This window comes from Sciurus carolinensis, chromosome 16, assembly GCF_902686445.1.
Source record: "Sciurus carolinensis chromosome 16, mSciCar1.2, whole genome shotgun sequence".
Classification (NCBI taxonomy): Eukaryota; Metazoa; Chordata; class Mammalia; order Rodentia; family Sciuridae; genus Sciurus; species Sciurus carolinensis.
In genome coordinates, this window is record NC_062228.1 from 59829837 (window position 1) to 59845823 (window position 15987).

The window sequence follows — 15987 nt, forward strand, 5'->3', positions numbered from 1 at the left end:
TTGACAACTAAACAAAGATTTTTTTAAAAAATTAGGGGAATTCCTGGGTTCCACTCGCGGTGAACTGCGCTCAGGGCGGGATGACAAGCACCAGGTACTCCGTGAACTGGATTCATTCACTGAAACCAGAACAGAGCCCCGTAGGCCCACCCTGAGGGAAGGACAATGGGTTTCCCAGCATTTACCCCAGGAGGAAACAGGCTGTATTCCGGGTAGTTCAAGGGCTTCAGCTGACATCTCCAGAGTTCCATAGTTTACTTACTTTTTGGCCTGAGGCCTCTTAGAAAGCACCTGCTTTTATTTTTTTCTCTGACTTAAGGCATGCTTCTCTCTCCTCCTTCATTTCCTAAGGTGACCGAACAATTGATTGTCCACCTGGACATTTTTGGGAATGGAAGTGGATATTGTTAGTGATGTTACAAGAACAGGTATCCACCTGGACTCTTGGGTTAATGGTGATGCATGATCTCTTTTCTCACCTCTGACCAAACAGAGGTCCCCAAATTAAAAATAAAAAAGACATCAAAAGTGGCCTCACATCTGTTCCTTCCCCCCAAATCAAGGGCAAGAGATGAGCTGCAAATGCCTGGGAGACAGTGTAAATTGAGCAGAGAGGAAGCGGGACTGGAGCTGGCCGGGTCCCGGGTCCCTCCTTACTTTGCCTGTAACTCGACCTCTGCAGGAAGCGAGGAAGAGTTGGTGGCTGTGCTGCTGGGCTGGGCCGCGTCCTCGCTCAGGGCCCTCTCCAGACTGGCCGGCAGGGAGTGGATCAGTCTCTCCCGGAAGTCCTGGCCCATGAAGACGTAGAGCATGGGGTTGAGGCAGCTGTTGAAGAAGGCCAGCGAGCTCGTCACGCTGACCGCTACTCTGAGGTCACTGCCCATACCTCTCAAGAGGTCCCGGACTCTGATGGTGCCTATGAGGGCCACAACCTGATACGGGAACCAGCAGAGAAAAAAAGCCGCTACAACAAAAGAGAGGACCCGTAAGGGGCGGCTGGATCTGATCAGGCCTTGTTTGTGGATTTTGGTGGCGATGAGGCCGTAGCAGACGGCGACGATGGACATGGGCATGCTGAAGCCGACGACGAAGCGGATGATCCCTCGCACCGTCAGCATGATGACGGACACCTTCATCTTCTCTGCAGGGTCTCTGGTCCAGGGAGAGAAGTCAAAAGTGCAGGCTGTCCTCCCGGTCCCACGCATTGTCACGGTTGTCACGCGGATGATAACTGGCAAAGTGAGGAGCAGAGCGCAGATCCAGGGCCCCAGGATCACCCTCTTGGCCAGGCCTATGGTGCGGTGGTTCTGGGCCCAGACTGGATGCAGGACGCAGATGCAGCGGTCCAGAGCGATGAGGGCGATCAGGAAGACGCTTCCGAACAGGTTGATGTCCACTATAGTAAAAATGAACTTGCAGAGGAACCAGCCAAAGGGCCAGTGTCCCCCCATGGCCTTGGAGACCGTGAGGAAGGGCAGAGTGGAAGTGAAACAGAAATCGGCCACGGCCAGGTTCAGGTAGCAGATGGTGGTGACCGTGCGGGTCATGCGGAAGCCAGCCACCCAGATCACCAGCCCGTTGCCCAGCACGCCGAGGACAAAGGTGACCGCCAGCACCAAGTACGAGAAGACGTCCAGGACAACGTAGCCGGCAGAGGCAGCCTGCACCCCTGCAGATGCATTCATGGGGAGAGAGGAGTTGAGCTGCATCCTGTCCGCACCTGAAGTAGTTCAGCAATGGCATGTTTTAGTCACGGGCCCACATGTAGCCTCTCCCCCGCTGCCTTCCGCTCACACTCCTTCGCTTCCCTCTAGGGCTCCCACGCCAGCTAGGACAAGGCCGCCTCTGTCCCCTGTATCTACCCACTTCTAGCAATGGGCCACCTCATCACAGACCTGCTGGGTGAGAGTGCATCTTAAGTTCCTGCCGCTCTCCCATGCAAGGCTCCCGCCGCCGAGCAGACTGAACACCAACGCGCAAGGCGGCACTCTGCACAACAGCCGGGGGGCAACAACCGGGTGTCGAGCAGCAGATGCGTGGGTACACAAAACACTGCGCTTCCACACAACGGAAGATCACTAGCCATAAAAAGGAATGAAGTGTCCACACAGGCTACCACATAGACGAGCTTTGAAAACGTGATACTAAAGAAGCTAGACACAAGATAGCACAGGTTTAAGATTCCACTTGCAGCGAAGATCCAGAATAGGCAAATTTGGAGGGAGGAAGCAGATTAGTGACCGGGCACGCTGGCACACACCTGTGACCCCAGCTACTACGGAGGCTGAGGCAGGAGGACCACACAAGTCTCAGGCCAGCCTAAGCAACTTAGCTAGATCTTGTCTCAAAATAAAAAAAATTAAACAGGGTGGTGGTGGCTGGGGGTGTATCTCAGGGGTGTAGTATCCCCTCCTCAAGTTCAATTTCAAGTTCCACCAATGAAAAAGAAAAGCAGTTAGTGAGTGCAGAAGCTGGGGAAGAGGAGAATAAATAGTTATTTGGTACAGATTTTAATTTGGAGTGAGGAAAAAGTTCTAGAACTAGATGGTGTTACTGTTACATAACATTTTAAGGGCAACTACTACCAACGTATTGTACACTTAAAATGTAAACTTTATGTTGTGTGTATTTTGCCACAACTTACAAAAAGCAAAGCGGTGCCTGGACACGAGGAAGCAGGTGGGAGGCAGCCTCATCTCCTCCTTGAGGCTGCGTGAGCTCCGACCTACCACCCTTGCTCTCAGCAGGAGGACTGACCAGTACCAGCTTTCCTTCCAGGAACTGCCTCCTCTCTCTCAGGGGTCACCAGGGGCCCTCCCTCCACTGCTGTGGCAGGCGGGTCATGATGAATACTCATGAGCTTTGAATGAGGTGGACGGCATCAGAGAGGGGCCACCGATGGCACTGGCAAGGGTTCAGGGTGGACCCTGTGCCACAGGGAGCCGGGTCAGGGGACCTTGTCTCCTCTGGCCTCTGGGATTATCCTGGCGGGTGGATGGGATGCTCTCCTCTGCCTGCTGGATGGGCTCCAGACTCTCAGGGATGCAGAAGAGCAAGATAGAAATAACCGTCCAAACTGCATGAGATCTCAGGAGATTTGACATGCAGAGTACAAGCCAGGCTCAGCCCAAGGGCTTTGATCTCTTCTAGTCTTTGCAGCAGATTTCCAACACTAATAATATCCACAGTTGATTCCAAAAAGAAAAGAAAAGAAAAGAAAAGAAAAGAGTGGTTGTGAGATGAAATGGATTAGCACCAAGAGGCTCAGTCAGTGACAGATGACAGATTAACACCCATACTGAGTAATGCTAGGGTGGTGGGGGTTTCTGTTTGTATTTTTTTTAGTATGATACACCTCATGCAGATTTAGGGCATGTAAGCTAAATGCCTGGGGTCTTCCAATAGCCCGGGTTCTCTCTGACCCTGTTGTGCTGGGCCACCTCTACAGACATGTCGTCTCCCATGGCAGGTGTTCCTCATGTTTAAGTACTTGTAACATGGCCAGTCCTATTTGAGATGGGCTGTAAGAGTAAAATATCCATTAGATTTGGAAGACGTAATATGAAGAAAGTAACGTGTAATATCTTATTGATAACTTTGATAACTGGGCACAGTGGCGCACACCTGTAAGCCCAGTGGCTCAGGAGGCTGAGGCAGGAGGATTGTAAGTTAGGCCAGCCTCAGCTTAGTGAGGGCCTCAGCAACTTAGTGCGACCCTGTCTCTAAATAAAAATACAAAAAGGGCTGGGGATGTTGCTCAGTGGTCAAGCACCCCTGGGTTCAATCCCTGGTACCAAAATAATAATAATAATAATAATAATAATAATAATAATAACAACAACTTTTACATTGACTACATTGAAATGATAATAGTTTGGCTATATCCAGCTATATAATCATTTAATTAAATTGTGCAGTAAAACTAAAGCCACTTGCTGCTTCTTGCCTTATGAAGTGTCTGCTGGGCGTTTAAAACTGCAGGCAGAGTTCACGTTTCTGCCGAACCTCAATGCTCTTCCGTCTCAGAAACGGCTTGGAGATGTTTTCCCCCACCTCCAGTCAGCCAGAGGGACTGTGGGAGGACTGTTTGTCCTCAAGATCTCTAAGGCAACCCATCAAAAGGTTTGTGCAATGAATAAGGAGGATGCTGCAATGATAGGACGGGGCAGAGAAGGAAAGCTGCCAGCTAAGGCTCCCCCACAGTGCAGGGGAGAAGCCCTGATTCCCCAGACACATGGACCCGGTGCCTTGATTCCCAGTGGGCGCCAAACCCGTGGGAGCGGACCCTATGCCCTGATTCTTCGTGGGCACGGACCCCGTTCCCTGATTCCCAATGGGCACGGACCCCGTGTCCTGATTCCCCGTGGGCGCGGACCCCGTTCCCTGATTCCCAATGGGCACGGACCCCGTGTCCTGATTCCCCGTGGGAGTGGACCCCGCGCCCTGATTCCCGTGGGCGCGGACCCCGTTCCCTGATTCCCAGTGAGCCGGACCCAGTGCTGCCCTTTCCTGCACCCCTCCGCCAGCCTGCCGCGCGGCCACATCTTCTGATCTCCCCGAGCTCCATAAGGACACCAGACTTCAGAAGATAGAACTCGGGCTTGCAGCGGGGCGTGACCCAAGTTTGCAATTCTGGAGGGGGCAGAGCTGGGTTTTCCCCTGCCATGTCCGGGACCCCACTCTCCGTGGAGCGGCGTGGGACACTCACTTTCCCATGACCCAGCATAACGCCTTCAGTCCTTCTTTCTCCTCAGAGCTCTGAACTCCTCTCCCTCCCACAGCCGATGCCCTTGCTTCCTGCCCCAGCAAAGCCACCGTCCTGGCTGCTCAGAGCTGCTGTTCCCTGGCTTCGGCTCCATGACCAGAGCCCAAGATCCCGGCCCAAGACCCATGCTGTCCTCCTCCTCCGGAGCCACCCATCCCGTTTCCTGCCCTGACCCCCTTCCTCCTGCAGCGCCCATAGCCTCTCTCCACTCCCCCATTCTTAGTCAGCACCCCAGTGTGTTCCAGAGCCACTTATCTTCAAAAAATCGCCCTCTGATTTCCCACCATTCTTGATTTTCCAGCCCATTCTTTGGCTACCTCTCCTTCACAGCAGAGAGTCCTGGAAGAGGGACGTGCGTCTGCCGTGTGCACGTCTTCAACCCATCTTTCTCTAGGACCTAACCCAAGGGCTCACGGACCCCACAGTCTGCTCAGCACACCCTTGCCCGGCGCCTCAGTCTCAGGCCGTGCTTCTCACCTGTGTGTCTCGGCTGTGGTCCTTGCTCTGGGAAGTTCTGAGTCCTTATCCCCTGGGGAGTGACACCAGTCCTGAGAGTCAGCAGAAGATATACCCGGGGGCAGGGGAAGGGACAGGAACCCAAACCAATTGGGCAAAAGGAAACAGGAAACCAGGACTCCTAGTGATTCAAAATGACCCCAAGGACATGCTGATGGGGCCCCTGTTTCAAATGCATCTGGGGAATGCCCTGGCCCTCTTAGAAACTTGAGCACCTGGGTGTTTTCCAGCCTAGATCCTCTGTGGGTGCAGATGCTCAGACTTCCCCATGTCAAGGGTCAGGCAATCTGGGTGTGCAGGCCCCTTCTCCCTCGAGAAATCAAGATAAAGAAAGGGTGAGTCACAAGGTGAGAAAGATCTTGTGATAAGCAGCGAAAGGCAGCAAGGCAGGTGAGAGAGGAGCCTGGAGCAGAGAGGGGAAGGGAGGGTGGAGGCTGGGACAGTCGGACAGACCTGAGCACCTTCACTTAGCCACCACTGGCCACGCCTGCCAGGTGCCGGGCTTCTGAAACTTAGGTGTCACCGAAGGCTCAGAGTGATGTAAAGAAACATGGAAAAACAGAGCAGAGGTAAGGACACTCATCCTACAAACATCATTCCCAATGTCTTATTTCAATTAGCGTGTCCTCAATTATAGGTAATGTACAACCTCACTTAACAATGAAACCGAGGACAACATTTATGGCTTACTTTGTAAGATTTTGGAGGTGGGTAGGAGTAGATTAGGTTCTGTTGAAATAATATGATCATGATTCATATTTATTTGAATTTGCCCACTTTATCATCCCTAAATACTGTGGATTTCTTCCTTATTGACACCTTCTGGCTGCAAGACAGCTGCCATCCCTCCTGCATCACACCGCAGCATCCCCGAGCCAGGGGAAGACACAGGGCATCGCTGAAGATTTTTTTTAAAATCAGAAATGAGATATGTTTAGATTCACAGTTTATAAAAATTCATTCGTGGTCGTATTTCAGAAGACTCCCGAGGGAGGAAGGGTAACAATGGAAAACATCTGAGAGGAAGGCAAACTTGGGGGAGAAGTCAAGTGAGGAGAACGGCAGGGACACTACTGTGCCTGGTGGAGAAGGACCAAGAGAGGCCCAGAGACAAGGACTCTGCAGAGAGCGCGGCCCAGCACATCCGGCATCTTGTCAAGCTGGCGGTCTTTCCTGGGTGCCCCTGCCTGGTCCCTGCAAGCAGGTTCTGTTCACTGCCACCAAACAGTCCGCAGTTAGCACACCAGGATCTGCAAACGTGCGCAGAGACAAGCGTGTGCGCCTGGCGTAGTTAGGCTGAAGAAAAGAAGGAAAGTCTCAAAGCGGCCTCCACCCAGGGGGCCCCCTTGCCCAATCCAGCCAAGGCCCAAGGGAAGTGGCTCTGGGGCCCTGCCCGGGGATCCCTGAGCCTGCTGCCCACGCCCTCCACCCAGGGAGTGCCAGGACTGCCCGAGACGGCGGTGACCCTGGGATGGTGCCACCGGGGCTGGAACCGGGCCCACCGGCCACCAGTTGTGTGACTGACCAGTCATCGAGCCTGGGGCCAGTGTTTTCTGTGAAGGACCAGAGAGCAAGACTCCACATTTGGCAGGGCACAGGGTCCTTGCCAGCTGCTCAGCCCTGCTGACCCACAGGAGGACAGCCGGAGTCGGTGGAGCCACATGTCCCTGTGTGCCCACATGCTTCACCTCAGGACACTGCAACTGGATTTGGTGCCTGTTTTCCCTGGTGCTGGAGATGGAGCCCAGGACCCCGTGCATGCCAGGCAAGCTGGTGACCACTGAGCCCCACCCTGCCCTTTTATGTCATTTCTCCATGTCATGAAATGCTCTTTTGGTTTTTCTTCAACCAGTAAAAAAAATGTAAAAACCCTTCTTGACTCATTTGACCCCAGGATGAACCGCCCTGAGTCTCTTCAGCTCTGAGTCAAGAGTCATACAATTTACAGAGGTCTTCTGTTTTAATTGAGCAAATACTATAACTGCTGTGCATACTCGCCATGAATTCCTGTGCAGCGAACACAAATATCCCAGTAACTAGAAGAACCCTCTTTGCCTCCGACTGTGCATTCTCTCTGTGTGGACCCCTCGAGCTTCATGTTCTGCCACCCCACCGCCAGCAGCCCCCAGCCCCTGTCTCCAGCTCCGGCCTTGCTCTTGAACTTCAGGCACATCATCTTGCTCATCTGTCCCTTTGGGCCCCTCTCCACCTTGTCTTGGGTGGTTCTTCCCAGTTCCGCTGTGTGGTGCCCCTCTCCGGTTCTTACAGTTCCTATGCTGAAGCAGCTCAGAACGTGGCTGCTCAGGGTGGGCCCTTGGATCAGGCCACTAAGCTAAAGTGAGGTCTTTAGGGTGGACTGGTGTCCTGTTAGGAGGAGATTAGGAGGAAGAGACAGGCACAGAGCACAGGCCACGTGGAGGTGCGGAGAGGGGGCCGTCCATAAGCCACAGCCAGGTCTGGATCTGGGACTGCGGACCTCCAGCACCGGGAGGAAAGCCATTCTGTCCCTCTAGCTGCTCCATCGCTGGTGCTGCGTGTGGCAACCGCAGTCGCAGATGCTCTCTGCTCCTCCCGCGGGCCCCTGCCTGGGTGACGGGGTCTCCCCGATGCGCTGTGCTCCTCCCGCGGGCCCCTGCCTGGGTGACGGGGTCTCCCCGTGCCTTGATGCAGTGTTTTGCAGGTGACACAAAGTTCCCATTGAGAGGTGGCGCTCTGCCCGCTCCCCTTGCATCTGGGAGGGGTAGGCACAGAGCTGAGCTGCAGGACACCCAGCTGGTGTCCACAGAGAACTGGAGAGTTACCTGGTGTGGAAAACCCCAGCATCCTGTCTCTGAGGCATTGCGCCAGCAGAGGAGTGAGCTCCGCTTCCCCAGCTCTGTCTTCCGCGCCTCTCTCTGATTCTTCTCACCTTGGGCGTTGCTTCCTTCGTTTTCCTGACTCTCAAGAAAGTCTAGGCACCCCGATTCCCTGACCCCTGATATCCGGGGACAGCAGACATGTCAGAAGAGCCCGTCGTGGACAGATCCCGTGACACCTCGGGCTTCTGTCACATGATGGGCCCTGGCCCACTGTGCCCCTCCCACTCCAATAAAGGCTCTGCCGCAGCTGAGAGAGCCTGAGTCACTCCACAGGAAGCCAGAAGCTGCAGGAGAAGGACCCCGGCCTGTAGTAAGTCGGGGTTTGACAATTTAAAAATTATTGTTTGACGGCCTGTTACATGACAGACACCTGCTGAACCGCGGAGCAGAGCAGGATCAGACCCCCTGCCACCCCAGACAGCACCTCAGCTCTGGAATGTGCTGAGGGCAAAATACATTTGGTATATTCAAAGTCAGAGTGTAAAAAAAAAGATGTAGCTATTTTGTTAATTGTTTGTATTTCATTTATTTATTCATAATGATAAATAAACAGAATAATTAATTAATTAATATTCATTTATTGATTTTTTTTTTTTTCCTTTTTGAGGCAGGTCCTCACTAAGGTGGCCTCCAACTCAGGATTCTCCTGCCTCAGCCTTTGGAGTAGCTGGAATTACAGGTATGCTCCACCACACCCATCTGTACAATTTTTACTTTGGTTACATGCTCCAGTGATATTCTTTTTGATATGTTGGGTTAAATAAAACATATCATTAACTTCCCCCTGAATCTCAAAACTTTTTTTTCCACCCTGGCTACTGGAAAACTGTAGCCAGGTGGCTCACATTTGTGGCTCACAAATGTTTCTGTTGGGCAGTGTGACTCCAGAGAGGCAGCCTTGAATGAGTTGGTAGTCCTGTGCAGCTGGCAGCCTGGCACAGAGGGTGACTAGGAAGGAAAGTAAATCAACGGGCAAATGAACTGGAAACACATTCGGTGAGGCAGGCCGTGCCTGCTGCAGGGGTGGCTCTACAGCCCTGGTTGGTGAGGACTTAGAATTTAAGATGACGCTATGAATATTCAGGAGGAGCCGGGCAAGGGTGGCTCATAAGGAAGAGGAAGAGCGCAGTGAGCAGCAGGGGACACAAATGCAGGTCCCCGAGGGGGCAGCGAGCTTGCACATTCAAGGACTCCAAGGAGCTCCATGAGGCCACAGCGCGGTGGGTAGATCTGAGTTGATACTGCTGGGCAGTGCTGAACCAAGCAACATCGTGACTTTTTAAAGTTATGTGTTTTGAAATGGGGTCTCACTCAGGCAGCCCAGGCTGGCCTCAACTCCTGGGCTCCTGCCACAGCCTCCTGAATAACCAGGACTGCAGACTGATACCAGCATGCTTGGCTTTAATGTCATGATCTCATTTGTCCTTTTGAAAGATCATTTGGGCCAGGTGCAGGGGCACATACCTGTAATCCCCGGTTCTCTGGAGGCTGAGGCAGGAGGATGGAAAGTTAGAGGTCAGCCTGGGAAATTTAGTGAGACCCTGTCTCAGAATAAAAAGAACTGGGGCTATAGCTCAGCGGTAGAGTACTTGTCCAGCTGAGTTCAAGCCCTAGCATCACACACATGCGCGCGCGCACACACACACACACACACACACACCTCATTTAGTGTCTGTCTGGAGAATGGATAGGGTGGGGAGGGGTTAGGCAGCAGGTTCAGGACCAAGTCATTTGCAAGGTTGGTGAAGATTTGAGGGGCCATGGCCAGCATAGCGGTGGTGGGGAGGAGTCTACTGTGTGCTCAGGACATTCAGAGTCAGTAGGTCTTGAACTGGATCGGAGGGCAAAGAAAAAGAAATCAAAGATAAGTTCTGTATTTGGAGCTTTAACAGGTGAACACGTAAGCTCCAAACAGACAGTGATGGGAGAGCGGCCATTTGGGAGGAGTCTGGTCTGGGCAGTGTCAGGTCAGGGTGCTGGGACGCCCCTGGGGAGATGTCAGGAAGCCGCAGGAGTGGCTCAGGTGACGACCTCAGTTAACAGGTGTCAGCCTGACTCCTGACGCAGGAGACTGGATAGTCTCACCTGTGGAAAGACTCTGGCGGAGGCTGGTGAGCGTGGACTTGGGTGCAGCCCACCATTTAAAGAGAAAGTGGCCAGTTGAGCTATAAAGATAACCAAGAATGTGTGCTATGTGCATTTCATCACCTACGCATGAGAAGCATTCCCGGGAGGAAGAGGCCTGATGGGCCTAGTCACTGGTGGCAGGATGTCCCTGGGGAGGATTAGGCCAGATGGGGGTCGTCAGTTGATATGCAGTGAGTCCCGAGACACCGTGAGAAGAGGACAGGGCAGTTAGAGACAGCCCACTAATGCCTGGCGGCGGGCTTCTTTCACAGAGAGGTGTCCTCAGAGGCGCAGGGCTGAAGCTGGAAGGAACAGAGGCCGGGGATGGCTTCTAGAAAGGGGGAGGATATGGAGGATATGGTCGTGCTTATAGGCCTGTGAGAATGACCTGGGGGGAGGTAAGTCTTGGTGGGTAAGGAAATGCAGGAGGTGGTCTGCTGGGAGGATGAGAGAAGGGCCCCACCCAGCAAATGCAGAATGAAGACGGCTCTGTGCCCGCCGTGACCAGTGCAGGTGGATCCTGAGCTGGGTGCAGGGATCACAGAGGGAGTCAGGTGGTTCCAGGGGACAGCGGAAGCATGGGAAAGGCGGGAAAGTGAGTGTGCTGTGGAGTCCGGTGAGTTAGCGAGGAAGTGCTGTTTTCACTTGAAATCTATGGATGTGAAATTCAGTGGCCCCCCTTAATGACCGGCACGTTGGGCAAGTCACTTCCCCCCTCTGGGCTGCGTTTCCTCTGTCCCACAGTGAGGATGTTGTCATTACGGAGGATTGGTCCATCCTCACCACAGGGGCCGCCAGCACCAGAGCAAGTCCCTCTGCAGGTGCAGGTTCCGCTTGGCCCTGCAGACAGGTGCAGCCAAGATGACCCAGCTGGGTCTCAAGGACCTGGCCACACCCATCACCGTGTCTGTCCCTGTCCTTCCTGTTGCATTGACATCTTAAGTATCTAGAGCTTATTGAGTGTAGCATATCTTCTAAGTGCTTAGTAGGATGTTCAGAGGTGGGAAGAGGAAACCCAAGTCTGTTGAGGAAATTCGGGGTGGGGAGGGTCCAGAGCACAGTTCTGGAGGAATCGGTCAGGCTGGACTCAAATTCTATCTCTAGCTTTCTTCTGGGAGGTTTAACCATGAAAGTAACCAGTCCAAGTCTTAACTCCCTCATCTGCACAGTGACTGTACTAACTGTAACCAACACACAGCATTTGCAAGGTCTCTGAGTGCATTCTGAGTGCTTAACACACATTAACACACGAGATCTCCAAAAGCTGCCAAGACGGGGGCAGAGGCCAGGAGAAGCTGCGTGAGGGTGGCCGATGTTCGTAGGGAGCAGCTACTACTGTGGAGAGCACTGTTCTCCACGCACCTGGAACTTCTACCCGGCCTGGCCAGAGCTGAACCCTGGTGCACAGCACAGAGCCTGCTGAGGACAGAGACCCCGTTTGCTACAGACTTGCTCCTGCAGGGCAAGGTGATGCTCACCTGGGATCCCAGTGGCTCAGGAGGCTGAGACAGGAGAACTGCAAGCTCAAGGCCAGCCTCAGCATGTTAGCAAGGCCATGAGCAACTTAGTGAGACTCTGCCTCAAAATAAAAATTAAAAAGGGCTGGGGAAGTGGCTCAGGGGTTAAGCACCCCTGGGCTCAATCCCCACTTGCTCCATCTGTCCTAGAAGATTTCCATCTGTTCTCATCTGAAATTCAGCCTTCACCATAAAAACCTCTCCTCTTCTTCAGAGGAGGAAACTGAGGCTCGGAGAGATGACTTTGACCAAGAACTCATGTTAGGGAGGCAGCCAAGATGGGATTAGAATGCAGCTTTATCTGCCTCTAGAGCTTGGGTAGTCTACAATAGTGGCTTTCAACCGGGGGTGATTTTGCCTCCTGGGGGACATTTTATAATGTCAAAAGACACTTTTGGTTGTCACTGAAGGGGACGTTCCCCTGGCATCTGGTGGATAGAGGCCAAGGATGCTCTTAAGCATCTCATAATGTACGTGATGTCTCCCTCAACAAGGAATCGCCCAGCCCCAGATGTCAGGAGTGCCGAGGCTGTGAAACCTGCCAAGGCTGCACAGTCCCACAGAGGACCTCGGTGACTGTGGTGCACATAGACCAGGACAGGAGGAGTGAGAAGGAAGAGACGGAGGAGAGTCATGGCCGCAGGTGCCGTCATGCCGGGCGGTCTTTAGGGGTAGCAGGTTAGAGTGGGAAAGGAGTTTGCTGTGGAGCTGATGAAGCCTGGTTTTCAAATCTTGCCACCTCCACTGACTGGCTGGACCCGCACTGACCCCCGGGGCTGTGGTTTCCACCTGGCAGGAGGGATGACATGGCGACCTCGCAAGGTCATCATGAGCATCACAGTAAGTGTTCAGCGACTCTATTTCCAGACCACGCTGGATTGAAGTCCTTCCTCTCCCATTTAAGTGACCTTCAGCAGGTTTTCTAATTGCCCTGAATATCCATTTATTCTTGCAAAAGCTAAAAACAAGGAACACTGTAGAGCTCTTCCACAGAGGAAGATTCTGTGTCTGGAAATGAACACTGTGCGTGGTTCTCATGAGAAGCTCGAATACCCACAAAACACGCCACTCTCGCACACTCTATCCCACTCAAGCTGTACAATACGTGCAGATCCTCCGCATCCGAGTGAGAGACGAGCTTGAGATCAGGCAGGGACAGAGTGGGTCCAGAGTCGACCTTTCCTCTGACTTCCTCCTGCACGGAATCCACGGGCTGCAACACATCGCCACACGGCCTCAGTCGCCGCTCAAGCTACTACGGTGGAGAGCTCAGAATCCACAGGCTCTGTGCTGTCCACAGTAGTGGTGAGCAAACCCTTAAATTTACTGAAATAGAGGGCTGAACAAGTGATCGGGGGCTGTCAAGGGAGCTGGGAGACTGCATGAACCAGGGACTGAAAGAGGTGCAGAGCTTGCTGGCGTGCTTGCACTGAGTCACGGGTGGAAACAGACTTGAACCTACTGACTGCTTTCACCCCTGTGCTGAAGCTGCCTCTGCTCCAAGTTCTGCGGCCAGGACCCTCTCAGGTTAGTTCTGCTGGTGCAGAGAAGCTTGCAGCCTTCTTAGTAAAGTAATCTTGCTGAGAGGCAGGACACACGCTAATGGTGGTGTGAGCATGAAGAACTGTCCTTTTCCAAAAGAACATCCAAGAGAGTGCCAATATTTCAGGGTGTTGCTGGCCATGAGGCTTTGTAGTGTAGGTTCCCTGTTTGGAGCAGGAGCCATGGAGGTGGGTGATTCAGGCTCTGAACAGGGATGCTGAGAGGTGGACACACACCTGAGAAGTGACCGCTGTTGACATGTTTCAGGTGTGGGCAGGATGGACGCCAACTTCTCCATCCCTCTGAATGGATCTGAAGAGTCTCTCTATGAGTCCGCTGGCTATGCGGCCCTGCGGATACTCCCACTGGTGGTGCTGGCAGTCACCTTTGTCCTTGGGGTGCTGGGCAATGGGCTGGTGATCTGGGTGGCTGGCTTCCGCATGACGCACACGGTGACCACCATCTGTTACCTGAACCTGGCCGTGGCTGACTTCTCCTTCACGGCCACCCTCCCCTTCCTCATTGTCTCCATGGCCATGAGGGAACAATGGCCTTTTGGCTGGTTCCTCTGTAAGTTGGTTCACATTGTGGTGGACATCAACCTGTTCGGAAGTGTCTTCCTGATCGCCCTCATCGCTCTGGACCGCTGCATCTGCGTCCTGCATCCGGTCTGGGCCCAGAACCACCGCACCGTAGGTCTGGCCAAGAAGGTGATCCTGGGGCCCTGGATTCTTGCCCTGGTCCTCACGTTGCCGGTTTTCATCTTCTTGACCACGGTCAGGGATCCGGCTGGGAACGTGTACTGCACCTTCAACTTTGGGTCCTGGGGTGACACCATTGAGGAGAAGCTGAGGGTGGCCATCACCATGCTGACCGTTAGAGGGATCATCCGCTTCGTCGTCGGCTTCAGCATGCCCATGTCCATCGTCGCCGTCTGCTACGGCCTCATCGCTGCCAAGCTCCACAGGAAGGGCATGATCCACTCCAGCCGCCCGCTGCGGGTCCTTACTGCTGTGGTGGCCTCCTTCTTCATCTGCTGGTTCCCCTTCCAGCTGGTGGCCCTTCTCGGCACGGTCTGGCTCAAAGAGATGTTGCTCGCTGGTAAGTACAAAATCCTCGACGTCCTGGTCAACCCCACAAGCTCGCTGGCCTTCTTCAACAGCTGCCTCAACCCCATGCTCTACGTCTTCATGGGCCAGGACTTCCGGGACAGGCTGGTCCACTCCCTGCCGGCCAGTCTGGAGAGGGCCCTGAGCGAGGACACGGCCCAGTCCAGCAGCACAGCCACCAACTCTTCCTCGCTTCCTGCAGAGGTCGAGTTACAGGCAAAGTGAGGAGGGACCCGGGACATGGGGAGCTCTGCCTGGTCCCACCCGGTTCCCAGCTCCCGATTCCTCTTCCCTCGAGCCATGCTCTTATTTACCCTGAAAAAGTCGTTCTGTGTCCCCTGATTTGAGGGGAAAGAAACAGACTGTGGGACTACTCTTGGTGCCATTTTTGGTATTTGACCTCAGCTTGTACCTTGGACTAGGTGGAGGTGGAAGAAGAGTCCAAGAGAGAAGAGTGACATGAATTTATAAGACTCAGATAAAAGAGTATATGTGACGGGTAAAACTATATCACTTCATCATGAAATGAAAGGTTCACTGTAGGCTTTTTGTATCTATTTTTAAAATATCAGACTAGATTAGTTTCCTCCTATTCCTTGTTTGCTAAAAATTCCCCTTTTAAAAAAACCACGAGTGGTTGGATTTTAGCAAATGCATTTTCTACTTATATAAAGATCACATCTTTTTCATCCGTTTATCATAAATGGGATTGACTCAGTGTCCCATCACCCTTGTCCTCCTGGAAGACAGCACACTCACCCTGCCGTATTTATGTATTTATGATCTGTCTCACTTGATTGCTTTGGAATCTGTGCCTATGCAAGGACGGCTCTCTTATTTTACTTTTCTCTGTTGTCCTTGTTACATTCTACATCACACTTAGAATGGTCTCCTAAAAGGAGTTGGGAAGTAAGTTCTCTGATTCTATTTTCTGGTGTTACATCCTTCTTAAATGTTTGGAGAAACTCACTAGTGAAGCCAATGAATCTTGGATTTTTTTCCTGGGAAGATTTTTAATAACAGGTTCAATTTCTTTAATAGTAATGATTCAATTTTCCCTTCCTTCTCTTTCAGTTTTGGTAAACTGTAATTTTCAAGGATGTAGTTGTTTTCTCAAAACTGTCAAATAGCCTGAAAAAACAAAATTGTATACAGAACTTGATATGGTTTCTTTTAAGCAATGAGAATGTAATATCCGAAGGCAGAGATTCCGCTCTGTGTCTCTCACTGATGGATCCTTATCCCCCATGTATAAAATAATGACTGTTATGTTGATTGAATGAATGAATAAATACTTAGTGAATTAATGGATTAATAAACAATAGTATCACCTAGATGTCAAGTGAGAATCTTTGATCTCTAATTTAGAAAAATCTCCAGCTGGGCACAGTGGTGCACACCTGCAATCTCAGCTACTCAGGAGGCTGAGGTTGGAGGATCGCAAGTTAGAGGTCAGCCTGAGCAACTTAGCCAGAACCTATTTCAAAATAAAAAAATAAAAAAGCTAGGGATGTAGCTCAGTGGTAGAACACCCTTGGGTTCCATCCTCCTTA

At 52.4% G+C, this 15987-nt stretch overlaps 2 protein-coding genes across 6 annotated transcripts; one reads left to right on the forward strand and one right to left on the reverse strand.

The window, feature by feature from the left end:
- Positions 1-5308, reverse strand: Fpr1 (formyl peptide receptor 1). 3 transcript variants are annotated; one of them, XM_047527152.1, is made up of 2 exons: positions 5243-5308; positions 1-1720 (listed from the first exon to the last, which is right to left on the reverse strand). In XM_047527152.1, exon 2 carries the CDS (start codon positions 1707-1709, stop codon positions 654-656), a length of 1056 nt encoding a protein of 351 aa, XP_047383108.1. In that variant the 5' UTR covers positions 1710-1720; positions 5243-5308; the 3' UTR covers positions 1-653. The 3 variants fall into 3 exon arrangements, with proteins under 3 accessions (XP_047383108.1, XP_047383106.1, XP_047383107.1); XM_047527150.1 differs by lacking the exon at positions 5243-5308 and adding an exon at positions 3423-3671; XM_047527151.1 differs by lacking the exon at positions 5243-5308 and adding an exon at positions 1896-3396.
- Positions 5309-8302: 2994 nt separating this feature from the next.
- On the forward strand, positions 8303-15760 carry Fpr2 (formyl peptide receptor 2). 3 transcript variants are annotated; one of them, XM_047528720.1, is made up of 3 exons: positions 8303-8449; positions 8751-8818; positions 13593-15760. In XM_047528720.1, exon 3 carries the CDS (start codon positions 13604-13606, stop codon positions 14657-14659), a length of 1056 nt encoding a protein of 351 aa, XP_047384676.1. In that variant the 5' UTR covers positions 8303-8449; positions 8751-8818; positions 13593-13603; the 3' UTR covers positions 14660-15760. The 3 variants fall into 3 exon arrangements, with proteins under 3 accessions (XP_047384676.1, XP_047384675.1, XP_047384677.1); XM_047528719.1 differs by having other exon boundaries at positions 8369-8449; positions 8747-8818; XM_047528721.1 differs by lacking the exon at positions 8303-8449 and adding an exon at positions 8581-8600.
- The last annotated feature ends 227 nt before the right edge of the window (positions 15761-15987 follow it).